Source organism: Carlito syrichta, unplaced genomic scaffold (assembly GCF_000164805.1).
Source record: "Carlito syrichta isolate Samal-C Ts95f unplaced genomic scaffold, Tarsius_syrichta-2.0.1 Scaffold301758, whole genome shotgun sequence".
Taxonomy (NCBI): Eukaryota; Metazoa; Chordata; class Mammalia; order Primates; family Tarsiidae; genus Carlito; species Carlito syrichta.
Genome location: NW_007245854.1, coordinates 257,167 through 274,497, shown reverse-complemented (window position 1 = coordinate 274,497; position 17,331 = coordinate 257,167). Strand labels below are relative to the sequence as shown.

General features: G+C 43.2%; 1 protein-coding gene across 1 annotated transcript in view; it reads left to right on the top strand.

The window, feature by feature from the left end:
* Positions 1–1,443: 1,443 nt before the first annotated feature.
* Positions 1,444–17,331, top strand: part of ATG10 (autophagy related 10) — an 89,536-nt gene continuing 73,648 nt past the window's right edge. Inside the window, exons 1-2 of the mRNA XM_008055165.2 lie at positions 1,444–1,728; positions 13,460–13,598. Coding sequence (XP_008053356.1) covers positions 1,444–1,728; positions 13,460–13,598 — 424 coding nt within the window. The remainder of the gene's footprint in view (positions 1,729–13,459; positions 13,599–17,331) is intronic.

The following is a 17,331-nucleotide window of genomic DNA, read 5'->3' as shown; positions in this document are numbered from 1 at the left end:
TGCTTTCTTACAACCTTATGGCACCCGCAGCACTACAGGCACATGGTTGTCACGTGGTGACTTATTTTTCTCCTACCCTCACTCTGGTTCTGAGCTCTTTGACAGCAGAGACCATGCCTGTCTGTTCACCAGCACATCTCCAGTGCTGGCACCTGCCTGGCATGTAATAGACACTCAGTAAACGCACATTGTGTTATGTCTATGTGTGCTGTCCCCATGCGTGCAGAAGGCACACAGACACATGCATGTACATGACTGTGCATGAGGCTGAGGTTTTTTCAAACACAAGATGCTGATGGGCAGAAGGACATGCAATGGACAGGGCAGAGTGTGGCAGACTTCAGTGGGCCGTGCACAAGTTCATTGGGAAACGCAGGTGATCAGGGGATGGGGTGGCAGATTCTAGGGGACTAGAATCTAGTTCCCAAATGTCTACCTGGGCAGGTGGTAGTAAAAGATGACTAGATATTGAATGGTCAGTACTACACTGGTCTACACTAGAAAAAATGGAAAACAAGGTCTTAACCTTATATAACAAATTTGTAGATGAGGTGCAGTTGTGTAGACCCTGGGGCCTCTGTGCATTTTTTCTCTGGCACTTGCTGAAATTGTAATTGATAGTTATTTGTGTGATTGTTTGTTTAGCATATCTCCTCCTAGTAGGAGATGATATCTGTCACTGTTTTCCCTTCTGTCTCCAAGCCTGGGGACTGTGTCTAGAACTGGAGTTAGCAAATGATGGCCAGCTGCCTGTTTTTGTGCAGCCCACGGGCTAAGAATGGTTTTTATACTTGTATATGGTTAAAAGAGAATCAAATAATAATATTTCATGACATAAAAATAGTATGAAATTTAAATTTTAGTGTCCATAAATAATATTTTATTGGAACAAAGCCACACTCATTAATTCACATATTATCAAGGCTGCTTTAAAGTTAAGGTGACAAAGCTGAGTGGTTTTGACAGAGACATGTGTGCACAAGGCCTGAAGTATTTCCTGTCTATCCTGTCAGGTAAAGGTTTTATACCCTTGATCTGGACCATGGATGGTGCCCTGTAAGTGTTGTTGGATGGATGAATGAACAAGTCAATTAGTACACCTGCTGTGTGTCAGATAGTTTTACACAGTCTTTTGTTTCATCACATTAAACAAAGGAAAAGAAAGGGGGATGTACCTTTATTTAAGAAGTGGGGAAACTGAGACATGGAGGGGTTAAATAATCTGCCCATCTTGTGAATGGCATGGCCAGAAATTGAACCCACGATGAACTCCACTTCGATGCTGTTTTTCGCTTTTGCCCATTGTGTGATTCTCTAAATCTGGGTGTTTTATCTGAGATTGAATGCGCCCTTGCCTCTCAATAGACAGGTGAGAACTTGTTGTCATTGCTGCAGAATAGTCTTGTTGGAAAGCAACGACCGTGCTAGTGTCCCAGCACGAGCATGATGCCTGGGGAAATCGTCAGGGGCTCCCCTGATGTGAAGCAAGCAAACAAGCCTCTCCTCGCATCTGTGGACCCAGAGGCAGCTGGAGGAAGGCAAAAAGCCCAGGGCTTACTCAGACATGTCACAGCTCCTGGACTTGGGGCTGCGTGTGCACTGCGAGAGGCCCAGGCTTTGGGCATCACAGGTCTCGGAAGTTCCTGCGGTGTTCGCCTCCTGGTCTGTTATCTACATTGTGTCATTTCGCTCTTCGACAGTGAAGCTGACACATGTCAGGATTTGAGTGTAGAAATGTATTTATATGCTGAAGGAATTTGCAATTTGTTCATCAAGACATTTAAAAACCTCACTTGTTTAAATGAGGGCAGTGCTATTTCTACTTTAGAAAATGACTCCAGCCAGACTTCAGCTCATTGTATTTAATTATTATCATTCTTTTAAGGCTCAGAATCTCTTATCCCCTCAGGAAATTTAATGTAACATTCCAGAACAGGAAAAAAAGGAAGAGGGGGAAGAGTTCACCAAGTGCAGACACAGGGCCTTTAATGAAATTCTGCTTAGTGCTTATAAAAATATAATACAATGAAATGAAAGAAGAGCTACGTGCAGTGGTTCATGCCTATAATCCCAGCACTTTGGGAGGCTGAGACAGGAGGATCACTTGAGGCCAGGAGTTCGAGACCAGCTTGGGCAACATAGCGAGACTTCGTCTCTACAAAAAATAAAAGTATTAACTGGGTGTGATGGTGCATGCCTGTAGTCCCAGCTACTTGGGAAGCTGAAGTGGGAGGACCACCTGAGCTCAGGAGGTTGTGCCATTGCTCTCCAGCCTGGATGACAGTGAGACCCACCAAAAAAAAAAAAAAAAAAAGGAAGAAAAGAAAAAAAAGGAAAGGAATTAAAGAAGGTCTTAAAATGGATTTGCGGGAGAGGCAAATAGGTCTCTGGGCTGCAGCTTGTTTTGTAAATAGAATTCACTGGAGTTGAATTGTCCACGTGTTTACATCAGTGGCTGCTTTCAGGCTGCTTTCAGGCTACAGCTGCAGAGACCATATGGCCATAACGCCTAAAATACTTACTAGCTGGCCCTTGAGGAAGAAGTTAGCAGATCTGTGGAACTAGATATAAGAAAAATTGGAATAACTAGGATTGCCTAATATGGAGAACATAAATAAATCTGTTCATATTATATAAAAAGTGATGACTCCTGGCTCTTAATTTTCTGCAAGGGTAAACCTCGTGGAAACTAATGTACTCCATAGCAGGGTGACAAGGAGGGATTTTCTGGCTTTGGAGTTAAGCACAGGATGCCATGGAAGGCAGGTCTTATGGGTTGGTGGTGCAAAATGTTCTCCTTTTTGCATCCCAAATGCCACTATTGAGATTCCTTCTGATTAGGGTTATCAGCCACAGATCTGCCGTTGAAAATAATATCTGATAAGGAGTCACACATGAAGTCACTCATAGCCATCGTTAGCAAGAATTAATGAATCCGAAGGAAAAGGAGGAAATGAAGGAGTGTTGGGTAGGAGAAGGAAGGAGGGGGCAGATTGGGAGTGGGTGATAGGCTGAGGTCTGAGGCTGTTGGAGGTGCAGCAGGCCCCTGAGAGGCCAGATGAGACAGCAGGGCTCCCGAGACACAGGTTGTGGTGGGGCTGGCAGGTGGGTCTGTGGCATGAGGGCTCTTGGCAATCGAGCTGCCTTGATGACAAAAATGAAGAATAGCAGAGTAGACCCTCCAGGCAGATTTGGGGCAAGACTACCCGGAGTGGTCCATGGGCAGACATAAAGCCCTGGCAGGAATGTTGTTTACAAGGTGGATTCTTAAGGCTCACACTCCTGTATCAGAATTGTGGGGGCGGAGTCCCAGAATATGCCTTTTATGGAGACCTGCTGTTATCTGTGCATATTACCACAACCCCTATAGAAGGGCCTGGTGGGTGTTTGAGCAGGCCTGCATGTACCCACATTCCTGAGGGTTAACAAAGAAGAGTGTTTCATCTTATCTCCTATGTACTCTCAGTAAGTAACTTCAAAGAATCCTTAACTTCCCTGCAGACTGTGCCCAATTAACTGAGAGAAATGAATCCCTACTTATTCCCTTTTCTTAGTTGTCATAGGTTTTAATAATATAGTATCAATGTAATCATAAATCTTGTGATTTGTATAACTTCTGCATACTCACAACAACTTGTAGTAATGAATGATGTCTTAGACCTTGTTGACTCCCTTTACTCTATGGCAAACTTGATGAGCACTTCTGCCTGGTGTTACTGATAGGAAGCTGTGAGATACCTCTGGTAACTGGTACCAGGAAATGTGGAACATAAATGCTATTATTGACAAAGTGTAACTGTAACTTAAGTTCTATATAATGCTCTGCCAGTCAGGTACAAACAACTGTTAACTTATACAAGTGGACTGTAAAACCTGAAGGGAGAGCAGACCCATTTTAGAAAGGCCAGAAGCCAGGCTCTGCTCCCTGGATTCTAATTCAGCAATAAACCTCCTTCTACCATTTACCTGCCTCTCGATTTATTGGCTTTGAGAGATAGCAGCTGAGTGTTACTCAAACCAAAACAAAACTCACTGGACCTTTTCCACCCCCAAAAGCCTGATGTCCTTGCAGAATAGGAAGAACCTGGGCTTGGGGCCTGAGGTCAGGGCTCACCCTGGCTCAGTTTCCTACTGGTCAGGTGACCTTGGGCCCTCTTGGAGCAGAGGAATATGTAACAAAATGCACATTGATAGGCTAAGAAACAAGAAACCCCAAGGGTGGCACTGGCCTTGTGCATGTAGCATGCAGAGGGTGACTCTGGAGAGAGATACACTCGCGGATTGCTGAGATTCAACACCAGGCTAGAAGTTTTCCCTCTGCCTTCAGTTGGTCATGTTGCCAGGAGTTCTGGATCCCTCATCCTGCATGTCCTTTTCCTCTTAGATGCGTAGGAATCTTAAAAGGGATGGGTAGAGCCTGCCTTGGCCTCTAAGGGACCCTCCGAGCCCTTTTGGCTTTCTAGGAAATGCGCTTTCCTGCCATGCTGTGAGGTGGGACTCGATACCAGGCTAGTGGCCTTGGGCATGAGTATCCTCTCTCCCGTGGAGCCTGTGTCTCCAGTGGAAGCCTTGTGCTTGCCTCGCCCTCAGTTCCAGCGGTCACAGCTACCCCTCCCCAGCAGGCACGCACTGTCTTGCCTTCTGTGATGTGGTCTTGAGAGGAGCATGCTGAGAGGCACACGTTGAAGTAGGCATCCAGGACATGCCAGACACAGCTCCCTCCAACAGAAGAGACCTCACCACAGGAGACAACCTACCCCTCCAGGTACACACTGGCCACCTGGGCCATGTAGCCTGGAGGGCCAGGATGGCAACTTTTTTCCCAACCGGAACCAGTTGTGGTTGTGACAGTATTGCTGGGAAGGGGTTTACTCAGATACTCCCTTTGAGTCATCTCATGATACACTCATTGTCTTAGGTGGCCTTGGATGCCATCACACATGCCGTACTCTCTCCAGTGAGCCCAAAACAGCATTCACCATTGCTGAAAGAATGGTGTGGCTGGCAGAGGCTCCTACAGCAGTCACTCACTCACAAGCCAGAGGGGTCATGGAAAAGGGTCATGCCAGGAATTAACATAGTAAAAGAAGACCCTATGGTGACATGTGAGCCATGACATTCAAAGGGCGCTGGATAAGCAAAGTCTCACAGGTTGTTTTTACGACTTACTTTAAATGTCTTCATGATTAAAATTTCTCTTTTGTAAGGACTGGTGTTCAGTGGTTTATTGAAAGGCTCCATCAGTCTTTATCACTTCTGAAGATATTAAATGGCTATTGGCATGGGAAGGTCCGAACAAGGGGAGTTTGTGCCATGGCCTGTTCCCTCCCTTGTGCTTGGATGGTCCATGTGTCCACTCACAGACATGGATGAGGACTGCCTCAGACCCACACTGCCCTTGGTCCCTCTGGCTCATTGGCTGTGATTCTTCCCAGTAATATTCCATTTGAACCAAAGATCTGACTGGTAGAAGATAAACAAATCGACTCTTTTCCTCAAGGGATACCATGAATAAAGCTAATTACTTATGTTTGCTCAGTAATAGTAATAGAGATTATTAGCGATAGAAGAAAAATCCTTCTCCCTTCAATTACTTTTCCCTGTAGGCTAGATGGAGATATGGATCTCACTTCTAAAGCCCAGTACACTATTTGGGTTTGCTTTCAATAAAATATCTGTGAAGTGTCTTCAGCATGATCCCTATTTAATGGGATTTAGTTGTAAAGCTTAATTCGTATCAGATCTTCTAAATGAGAGATCATTGTCAACTTATTGTTAATTGAATTCAATAAAATCAACATTTCTATAATTAATGCAAACCATTTAATCCTTTAGCTCATTGAATGAACGTAATTTTCTAAACACAGGTATCTTCATGAAATAGCAACATTTTGCGAAAAATAAATTTGTGTGACTTCTTTGTTCAATAACTCTTAATATCAAATTAAACACAGTTGGGCCTCCATGTCCATGGGCCCCACATCCATGGATCAAAACAACAGGGATCAAAGATGTAGTCAGTGGCTGTAGTGGCTGCATCTACACTGATACGTGCCCACTTTTTTCTTGTCATTGTTCTCTAAACAATTGTTTACACTGTATCAGGTATTATAAGTAATCTAGAATGACTTAAAATATAGATCATATGAAATACTAACCATTTTTTTTTTTTTTTTTTTTTTGAGTCAGAGTCTCACTCTGTCACCCAGACTGGAGTGCAGCGGCCACTCCCGGCCACCGCAGCCTCGACCTGCTGGGCTCCGGCGATCCTTCCACCTCAGCCTTCCGAGTAGCCGGAACTACAGGCGCGCGCTACCATGCCCGGCTAATTTTTTGATATATTGTAAAGATGAGGTCTCGCCAAGTTGCCCAGGCGGGTCTCGAACCCGCGGGCTCATGCAATCCACTCACCTCAGCCTCCCAAAGTGCTGGGATTACAGGCTGAGCCACTGAGCCCGGCTAATACTAACCATTTTATCTCAGTACTCGAGCACTAGTGGAACCAATGCCCTGTGGAAACCTAGAGCCAACTGTATACCCAAATGCTTTAAAAATCACATAATAAAAAAAAGTAATAAAAACATTAACAAACTAATGGAACATGTTGATATTAATATCACAGTGTTCAGAATGTCAGTGTAAAGTAGGTATTGTGAGAGCTCTATCATGGCAGCCACATCCAGGGAGCAATGGCAATGCAGGCTGACAGGAGCTGCAGGCCCTGTGCCGCTAACACAGGCACCCCCCTTGTCCCAAGACCCCCACCTGAAGCTGCAGGTAGTACCGAACCCTCTGTGTGCTGTGTTTTTCCTGCACATACACACACCTGTATAAAGCTCAATGTATAAATTAGCACAGTGGGAGAGTAACAGCTTCTCTCAGACATGTCTTAATCACCAGCATTGCTGCTCTTGTGCCTGGGGTCATTAGTAAGTAAAACAAGGGTGACTTGAGCACTGGCACTGTGACACCACATAGTCCACCTGGTAACTGAGGTGGTGGCCGCTCAGTGACCCATGGGCTGGTCATGTGCCCGGTATGGATACTCTGGACATAGGGTCAATTCACATCCCAAAATGGCACACACTTTAAAATTTATGAATTGTTTATTTCTGGAATTTTTTGTTTAATATTTTCAGACCATTGTTGACTGTGGTAACCGAAACCGTAGAAAGTGAAACCAGGAGACCCATGTACTTTGGTGGCATTGAATAAATGACCACCCGGAAGGGCCTTGCTGGTATCACAATAGGAGCTTGTGGGGCCAGGTGGAATGACTCCAGTTTCTCACACAACTGGAGCTCTCCAACTCTGTCAACTGTAACATGGAATCAGAAACTTTTTTCGCGTTAATTTTTCTTTTATTTTGGAGAATTAAAAATATTCCCCAAAGTAGATAGAACAGTGTCATGTCATGAACACACAGGGACTCATCAAGCAGCCCCAATAATCGTCACCCCTTGACCAGTCCTACCCATCAGTCCTCTCACCCACTTCCTTCTACATTACTTTAAAACAAACCCCAGACATAGACTCCTGTTAGCATGGTCCCTCTGCCGTCTATCTAATTAGCACCTCAAGGTCTTAGAAATTTTATTTCGTTTTCAGCAAACCTCGGATTGCCTCACTGTAATTTTACTTTACGTTTTTTAATTAAAATTTTTGAGATAACTATAGATTCACATGCCGTAATAAAAATAAAAATCCCAAATACCCTTTACCCAATTTCCCCCAGTGGTAACTTCTTGCAAAACTACAGTGTAATATCACAACCAGGATGTGGATATGGATTTAATTTACTGAGCGTATTCAGATTTCCCCCTTTTTACCTGAACTTGTGTGTGTGTGTATGCATGTGTGTGTGTGTGTGTGTGTGTGTGTGTGTGTGTGTGTGTGTGTTTGTGTATTTGGGTGTAGGTTTACATATCTACCACCACAGTCAAGATACAGAATAGTTTTGTCACCACAGGGATTTTTCGTGCTGCCTTTTAAAACCAGACCCCTCTGCCTTTTGCCCCCAGCACTAATCTGCTCCCTGTTCTTCATTTCAAAAATGTTATCATTTCAAAAATATTACCTAAGTGGAGTCATACAGTATATCACCTTTTGGGACTGACCTGTTACCACTCATGTAATTCCCTGGAGATTTGCCCAGATTGCTGCAGCGTATCAGTAGGTTATTACTACTTCTTATTACTGAATCATGTGGCATGGATGTACCATCATTAACCAGTTGAAGGACTCCTGAACTGTTTCAAGTTTTTGCAATTTGCAGTCAAACTACCATGAACATTCACATACAGGTTTTTCATCTCTCTGGGATAAGTGGCTGGGAGTGCACTTGGTGGGTTGTGTGGTAATTGTCTGCTCAGTTTTATGAGAAGCTGTCATATTGTTTTCCAGAGAGGCTATACCGTGTTACATTCCAGTCAGCAAATGTGGGAACAACCCGTTTCTCTGTGTCTTCACTAACATGCTCTGGTGTCACTATTTTTTTTCTTCTAAATTTTAGCCATCCTAGTAGATGTATAGTGATATCTCAATATAGCTTTAATTTGTGTCTTCCTGATGGCTAATGAGGTTGGATGTATTTCTATATGCATATTTGCCATTTGTGTATCTTTCTGGGTGATATTCTGCATTTTTACTCCCCCATCTACTTCTTCTCAGACCTTGGGTGGGGGTTCGCTGGTAAATTGCCTATGATGTTTGTTATAATATACTTCGATGGGAGGAAACAGATCTGTCGACTGAGATAGAAAACGTTGCTCATTCGGTTCTCAGCTCTGTACTAGAGCCTCTGGGAGAATAGCCGTGGGTGAGACAAGAACCTTAGTCTTGAAGGGCTTAAACCCTATGGTACTGTTAGGTGGAAAGGGAGGCAGAAGTGTGAGGTTTCCAAATTGCATGACTTCAAAGGATGAAATCTGCACAGCATTGCAGAGGGGCCCATGACTGATGGACAGATCCTAGCACACAGACAAGGATTCAGATTCATCTCATATGAACAAAGGAGGCAAAAATGTCTTTGCACATAGCTGGCTACCTGAGCCAGGCTGGTGACACCTTGGCAGTGCTAATTAGAAGACAAGTCCCTGGCCTTCGAATCCCACAAAGGACCTGAGCCACCAGTGAGGGTGGTGACTGGAGAGAGCCTCCTGCTGGTGCTTCCAGAAGTGTGTTCTATACCTTCCCATGCCCAGCCTTCCTTCTGCACCTAGCTGAGCACCTGGTGCTTCGTCTGAGTTCAGGTGAAGGACATTCTTTCCAAAAATGTTGTCCTTCTTTATAGCACTGGGCCTGGAGTCAGGCAGCATCTGCAGAAATGAATGACCCAAGTCCTTGGATGCAACGTGCGCTGAAGACTTCACAGTGGTGGCCTATGAAGAGAAACAGCTCAACAGGGAAGAATAGAGAACACACACACACACACACCCTTGACTTACAGAAACAGTGACATTTAAAGTTAATGTGGGGAGTGAGATGTAGGGGGAGTGGGGAGAAAGGGCACACAACCACACACTGGGTACCAGGTCCACTACCAGAGGAGAGAGTACCTACTAAAAGCCCCGGCCTCACCTACCTGCAATTTATTTATGTAGTGAATCCTCACATGTACCTCACAACTCTAAAATAAAATAACATTTTAAATAAATAAATAAGTAAAGTTAATGGGAAAGATGGACCGTTGAAATCATCTGGGAAAATCTCTTATCTCACACTACATATGAACACAAAATTTAGATGGATTCATGATCTACATATTAATTTTAAACCGTGTGTGTATAATAAAGGAATTTTGCATTTTTGTAATTTTTTTTTTGAGTTGGAGTCTCACTCTGTCGCCCAGACTGGGGTACAGTGGCACTCTCTCATTCACCGCAGCCTCAACCTGCTGGGCTCTGGCGATCCTTCCGTTCACCCTTCTAAGTAGCCGGAACTAAAGGCACGCTACCAGCTAATTTTTTATTTATTGTAGAGAAGAGGTCTTGCCAAGTTACCCGGGTGGGTCTTGAGCCCGCGGGCTCAGTCAATCCACTTGCCTCGGCCTCCCAAAGTGCTGGGATTACAGGCTGAGCCACCGAGCCTGGCCGCATTTTTGTAATTGTTAAGAGTGAGGTTGGCATGACAGGAGGCCTTCTGATGAACACATGTAACCCAGAAGCTGACAACAGAAAACATACAGATTTGCCCACATAAAAGTAAGAAAAACCTATAGGATAAAAAGTACAATAAACAGAGTTGAAAGAAAATGGGCTGAAAATGTTTTGTGTAAATATGAATATGTAAAATGTGTATATATGTCACATACATCCTTGCATACCTCTGTTTTTCTAAGGTGTAGACATATATGTTTATCGCCAATGGTAAGTTATTATTTCTAATATACAAAGAGTTGGTACAATTCGATAAGAAAAATGCTAACAAACTAAATATCAGAAAAATAGGTAAAGAATAGGAACAAGCAAATCACAGAACACAAATTGCCATTAAACATTATGAATAGCTGCTCACTTTTCACTAGTAATCAAGAAATGAGAAATTAAAGCAACAAAAAATTGACATTTAATGAGGCAGGGTAGCTAATACAGGTTAGGCATAAATAGATAAATTTCTTTCTTTCTTTCTTTCTTTTTTTTTGATTGGAGTCTTACTCTGTCACCCAGGCTGGAGGGCAGTGGCATGCTCCCATCTACTGCAGCCTCGACCCGCTGGGCTCAGGCGATCTTTCCACCTCAGCCTTCCAAGTAGGTGGAATTACAGGCATGCACCACTATGACTGGCTAATTTTTTGATTTATTGTAGAGATGAGGTCTCACCAAGTTGCCTAGGCTGGTCTTGAACCCACGGGCTCAGGCAATCCTTTCTTCTCAGCCTTCTGAAGTGCTGGGATTATAGGCATGCGCCACCGTGCCCAGCCCAATGAATTTCTTGTAGGCAGATTTCAGGAAGCATCCAGACATGCTGTCAGCAGGCTGAACTGCTTTTGGGGCTGGAATGTGAATTCAATTTGGACTCTCAATGGGGCTGGAATGTGAATTCAGTTTGGACTCTCAATCCACCCCACACCCTCAGATCACCAAAGGAAAACTCCATCAAGGTGGTTCCCAGACCAGGAATCAAAAAGCCAAAGAAATAGATAATAAGTCCACCTTTTAGCTCACGAACCTGTGCATTGATAAGTCTGGCATATCTCCCTGGAAAAGACCACTCCTCCACCCATTAGAAGTGGAGAGATTGGAGCAGATACCCCTGCCTACTCATTAACATATTAATCACTAAATGGGTAAATCAAGCCTATTGTAAAAAGCAAATAGCGTGGTTTTCTTTCACTCATGCCAGTTCTGGCATATCTATCTTTCCTCTCATCTTTTTCTAATAGACTTTGTTTTAAAACTTTGCTGGCCACTCTAAAATTTATTTTAGGGTTGAGTCAAAGAATCCATGAATTGTGCACTGCACCCCACATGGCATCATTTAAAAACTTATCAAATAAGCAAAAATAAAACAAATAATAATCAGTATTTATTGATTCTGGGGAAAGGGCATTCTCAAACACTTTTTCTGGGAATATAATGTAATACAGCCTTTTTCTGGGGACAGATTGGCGGTATCTCTTGAAACTTAAGATGCTCATGCCCTTTGGTACAGTGAATCCACGTTTAGGATCTGCACCCCAGAAAGATAGAGGTGTCCAAGGATATGTGACATATATGTGTTAGGATAGTCACTGCAGTCTTTTTTGTAGTAGCAGATATTTATAATCAGCCTAAAATATCTAGCAATTTGGAAATGTTAACAAAAAAACAACATGGTGTGGTCATACAATGGAATATATAGCGAAGGCATTAAAGGTACCAACTGGCATGTGTGAAATACCCCCTCCAGGAGCATATGGGAATAGAGGGAGGCTATAACTGCAGGGTGGGGAGGAGGTGTATGTGTGTTTGTGTACCAAAAAATAAGAAAGGAAATTCACATGGGCTTGTCAAAAATGGTCACAAATCTGAGGTTTAGGAGTACTGGGGTGCAGGGAATTTTACTTTTTCTCTTGTGCACTGTTTATAGTTCTTTTATAATGTTAAGAAAGAAAAGAAATTATAAACCCTAAACCACCCAATTGACCAAAAAGAAAGGATTTGGTTAAAAGAATTGCTGTAAAAGAAGGCATAGACACCTATGCCTGATGAAAACTTTAAAAAAGAAAAAAAAAAAAAGGCCGAAAAACCTCTTTCTTACTACTGTATGAATTTCCTGTATCTGGGTTATTTATTTCAGTGATTTCTCTCTGGTTATTTTATTGTGTTTAGCTGATAGTGTTCACTGGAGGTTAGTGAAAAATATTTTGTAAATCTCTGCAGTGATGATCGCCCCGGTGAGCTAACTGGGAGCAGGGAATTGCAGGAGTGATCTGTGGAGGAGACGCAGCTCTGGGAAGGTGGTATCTGGGAAGGAGTCTGGGGTTTTCTTATCTCCCCGGGAAGCCTTATTTCATATTGATACAGTTTGAAATCTCTCCTGCAGTTCTTCCTGGTTGTTCATCCTTGTTGTTACTGTTTTAATGAGAGGCAGAAACAGCCAAACCAACCTGCTTCATTCCTTCCACTACTAATTGAAGTTCAAAGGAAATTCTTCAACCCAAATAAATAAGGGAAGGTGAATGGACCAGACTCTGACTCAGTGTGTCCAATTAATTGCTTCTAAACATTCCGATGCATTATTTAAAGACCCCACATGTAACTAAAAAGCAGCCAGTAAAGAATGATTAGGTGAGATGTGAGCTGACCATCGTCTCTGCTTTTAAACCCTATCTGAGTTGACATTCATATTTGCAATCTCCTCCATTACAAATCAAGATTTATCATAGAAATACACTAAAGATAGCACAATAATGATGAAAACAGAAGCATCTCATGTTTTGAAATGTACCTAACAAACTCAACCTCTTGAAAAATAACTTCCTTATTCAAAATGGAACTGGGAATTGCTCGGCGCACGATGAATCATCTTTTGGCAAGTACAATGGAGCCTTTAGGGACGTCTCACAGACTCTTGTTCGATTGTTAGGATGTTTTTAGCTTTCACAGGTAGGGAAGATGGTAGCTCGGATAGCCATCATCTTGTTGCTAAAATTGTACAGTAAAGATTTTTCAGAGTTGCTGTTGCAATAGATCTTTTCGCCTTTTTTTCTTCCTGTTTTTTTTTTTTTTTTTTTTAACCCAGAGCTGCTTTGTCTCTCAAAAACAATCTGGAATTACTTAATGCTAATGCTTTCTGGTTTTACTATTTACCCAGGACTCAAATGTTAAACATTAATATGGGAAACTCCCTTTTTCTTACCTCATAGCCCTATATTTACTTAACTGTTATTTTGCAAGAAGAAAGCCTCATCTTCTCTCCCTGTTAGTAGTTTTCTTATTGACAAACACATTTTGTTTTTGCTTTTGCTTTTTTTCAGGAGACTTTAGAGCTGCCCCCAGATGATTCTGAGGCCACTGAGACCAAGGTGGCAGCCAGAGTAGTCAGATACGAGTATCACGTCTTGCATTCCTGCAGCTACCGAGTGCCTGTGCTGTACTTCAGGGCAAGCTTTTTAGGTAAGACCATTCCAAAGCTAAAAGTAAATTTATAACATTTACATAGAAGGCAGAAAGCATATTTGGGAAATTACTCTCTAGAGAAAAAAATAGAGTTAAAAATAAGAACACTGTGGGTGAGGTAAGGTTCTACCAGTAAATGTTCTGGTGCTTCAGAAGGAGACTCAGGACCAGAATGAGATCATTGGGCCCTGAGCCCGATGTGGATTTCTGGCTTCCTGCCCGAAGCTGACTAAGCCCCTGGCCCTTCTTCTCTTGTCTTTACTTTAAACAAGTAGGAACATCTTAAAGCTACAATGTTTATTTACTTCTACATTACAGGAAACATTTATTTTAATCTCAAGTGATCCCATTAGTGCAAAAGCCCCCATGCCTCCTTCCCCAAAAGCTAATCACAGTTTCAAGAAATGTTGGTCAGTGAGCTGAGCCATACTTAAAAATAGCATCTAGCCTCTCAGATGCCAGGGCTTCCTGCGATGCTGTTCCTCAATCTCTTCCCTGCCAGGAGGAAGAAGAAACCCTGTGTCCAAACCCTGTGTCCTCCAGGCCTCTGGTGTAGAGCTTTGTTCATCAGCAGTCACATGGTGGCCTGCTTCTGTCCACCTTGGAAACCGGGTCAGCATGGGAATGCCTACCTCAGGGACCGAGTGGGGCCCCTGCACAACCCAACCTGCCTGAATTCTCCTTTTTTTATCTGGCAGCAGCATTGTGCATTCTGAACGGCCTTCGAACTTTTTCTGGATAGCTAAGACATCTGAATTTAGCCAATGATATTTTTATTTTTAATTAAAAAGTAGCTTAAGCTGCTCTGAATGTGTATTTGGTAGATTTAATCACTTGCTGCCTTATATTGTTTAATGGTCTCCAATTTTGCAGTGTTGGCGGTTTAACAGGCACTTAGGATTTAAAACACAAGAATAAATTCTCATAGACTCCCTGGTGAGAAGATTTTAATCTGAGGTGCAGTTACTAAGAACTGACAATTTGGGGTAAATTTCAGCATGGGACCTGGGGAATTGAGGACACTGATCGCTCACTAATTCACAAACCCGGGCTGCAGATTTATCCATCTATAAGTATCACAAGCCTTTGAGATGCTTGTTTTATTGGAATTATATTTGGTTTGGAGCCCAGAGGTTGAAGGAGCTTTCTTGTCAGCGAGCTGTGCTGGAATGAGAGACAAGAGATGTGTCTGTTCCCCTGGAGGAAATGTCTTTCCTGCCCTGGGCTGCAGTGGCTCTGCCTGATGTCTCTGCCTGGTGCCTCCTGGAGACCAAGAGCAGTGGAGCAGTAGGACCCTCCTTCCTGAACCCTGTGCTTCCACATCATTGGTATTCGCCGTCAGCAGTTAATCACAGAGAAGAGCTCCCAGAAACAAAACCAGTTGTGTAGTCGTCAGTACTGGGGACTTGAGGTGTGGGAACACAACTGCCTCCCGCTGGAAGTGGGTCTGCAGCCGGGAGTCGCACGGCCGCGTGCCCACAGCTCCCCCTGCAGTGCCCGGCAGCGCCTGCCAGCCTGTGTTGCGGGACGCTGGACCACTCTGGGGTCCCTTCTGCGTGTTTTTCTATGCCTTAAGACACACAACTGGCCTTCTTGGGTCTGCCTTTCATCATGCTTGGTGCAGGAGAATCCGGACAAGGCGTTCATTGTAGGAGGAACCCCCCTTGCTCCCTGTCCTGTGTTGCAGAGAACGGGTGTTGGGCATTTTAGGATTCATTTCAGCCCAGAATCCATTTAGTGCTCGTGCAGGCACATTACATATCACATTTACTGTTTGCAAGGCGTCCTGATGCTTTCTGGGTGGAGAAACTGAACGTGCATCTTCCCTTTGTCATAGTCTAAACATTTCTTTTTCCTTTCCACCTAACTTAATCTGGTGATAATATAAAGACACCTCTTCCTCTGTTGTGGAGTCACAATTTCCGTTTCTGTTACCTTCTCCTGAGACACCTGGTGACCCTGGTCCTTGTCTGTGTGTTAAGCAAACCTCTGTCTCTGTGGTAAAGGATTCCTCCTGTCTTCCTCTTACTCCAGGTCTGGATTTTTCTTTGTCTCACTCTCCAAGAGTTCCGACCTAGAAAGAGGATGACTGTAAAATTTCTCGCCCAGGGGTCTTTTTTTGCTTTAAAAATAGTTCACTTAGCCTTGTTTTTGACAGATATTTAGAATTTCTTTTGCATTTGATTGTTAATAAAAATTAATTTCTCTGCTTTGCCCTGAGTTTTCTCTCTTTACCTCTTTGTTTTAGGAAAAGCAAAGCAGGTAGTAAGCAGTTGCCATTTAAATTGACATTACCCTCTTTTTTACCAAGTGGTTCAGATTTCAGAAAAGATCCTTGTTCTGTTTCTCAAAATGCAAATCCATCATGCTGTGAACTCCTCTTATTTTTCTACATGGCCAGTATCCATCAAGCCCACTAGCACCAAGACTCAGCTAGCATGCCACCTGCTCCTGTCACTTGCATGTCATGGATCATATTATGTCACATTGTAGCATATCATATATCATAGCATGTTATGTCACGTCATAGCATATTCTCTGTCATACCACAAGTTGCACTATGGCAGAATTACTTTGTTTACTTGTCTTCTATGTGATGTGAGCAGATAGGACTTTAAGGTTAGAAAAAGGAGTGAAGGAAATCAACACTGAATGCCTGGAAAGTGAACTGTGTTCTTTGTTGCTCTGTGTGTGAGCCCTGTTTACACAGCTTATTCAGCTGTGGCACAGCATCAGGTATCTGTTAAATGAACGAATAGTGAGGACTTTCTAACCATTTTGAATGTGGTCTGAAGCCTGAAGCACTGTGGTGATGCCTACCTCAGAGGCTATGCTGGACTCTACTGTCCTCAGAAGCCCTAAACCCTGGCCATCTATGTGTTCTTACCCTGGAGGCTGACACTTTTCAGAGGCTACCACAACAGTGGACTAAGAGAAACTTTCTGCGAACTCAAAAGTGGGCATGTACATTAGCAGAGCTGCAGTCTCAGTTCTGGGATCAAGTTTGTGATTGTTTCTTGAGGCAGACGGACACGTGGAGGCGGCATTCTGCTCCTAGTAGGCTCTGTTCCCAAGGGTGACATGGATGTAAGAGGAGTCAGTCCTTCCTCCCAATGTTGCTTTTCTCTAATTACTGTCAATGTGGGTTTGGTGAGGTGGTGGGACACAGTTAATGCTGTCTGCCACCCAGCGGTAGGTGAAAGGAAGTGACACTTCTGGATGACAGTGAGTTGCAACATTCAAATAGGGATGGGTACTGTAGGCACATCCCCCACAGAACACTGGCATCTTCACACTGCTTTCTTGTTTTGGGGTTTTGTGCATTGTTTTTGAAGCATACCATATTAGAGTATGCCTCGCATCATGCCAAAGCCTTCTATCCCCTCACCATCATTCTCATTGTTTTATGTCCCAGGTTCCTTTTGGGAGCTCTGGCTCTGATCAAGAGTAGGTGGCAAATGTTGGAAATGTGGTGAAACCTTAGGTATACACATAAGGCTTTGGGCTCCTCTGGAGTCCTAGGCTTCAATATTTTCACTTACATTTTAACTAGAGAGTTCTGTCTTCATTTCTATTTGAACTCTGATTTATTTCTTCCCTGTCTCTTTTCTTTTCATTTGTTCTCAGTCTCTATTGAAAAATGGACCAAGTGGTTCTTCTCATTTTCAAAATACTTAATTCTTTGACTGGTGTATGGGTTCTTCTTGAGAACTATATTGCCATGTTTCTT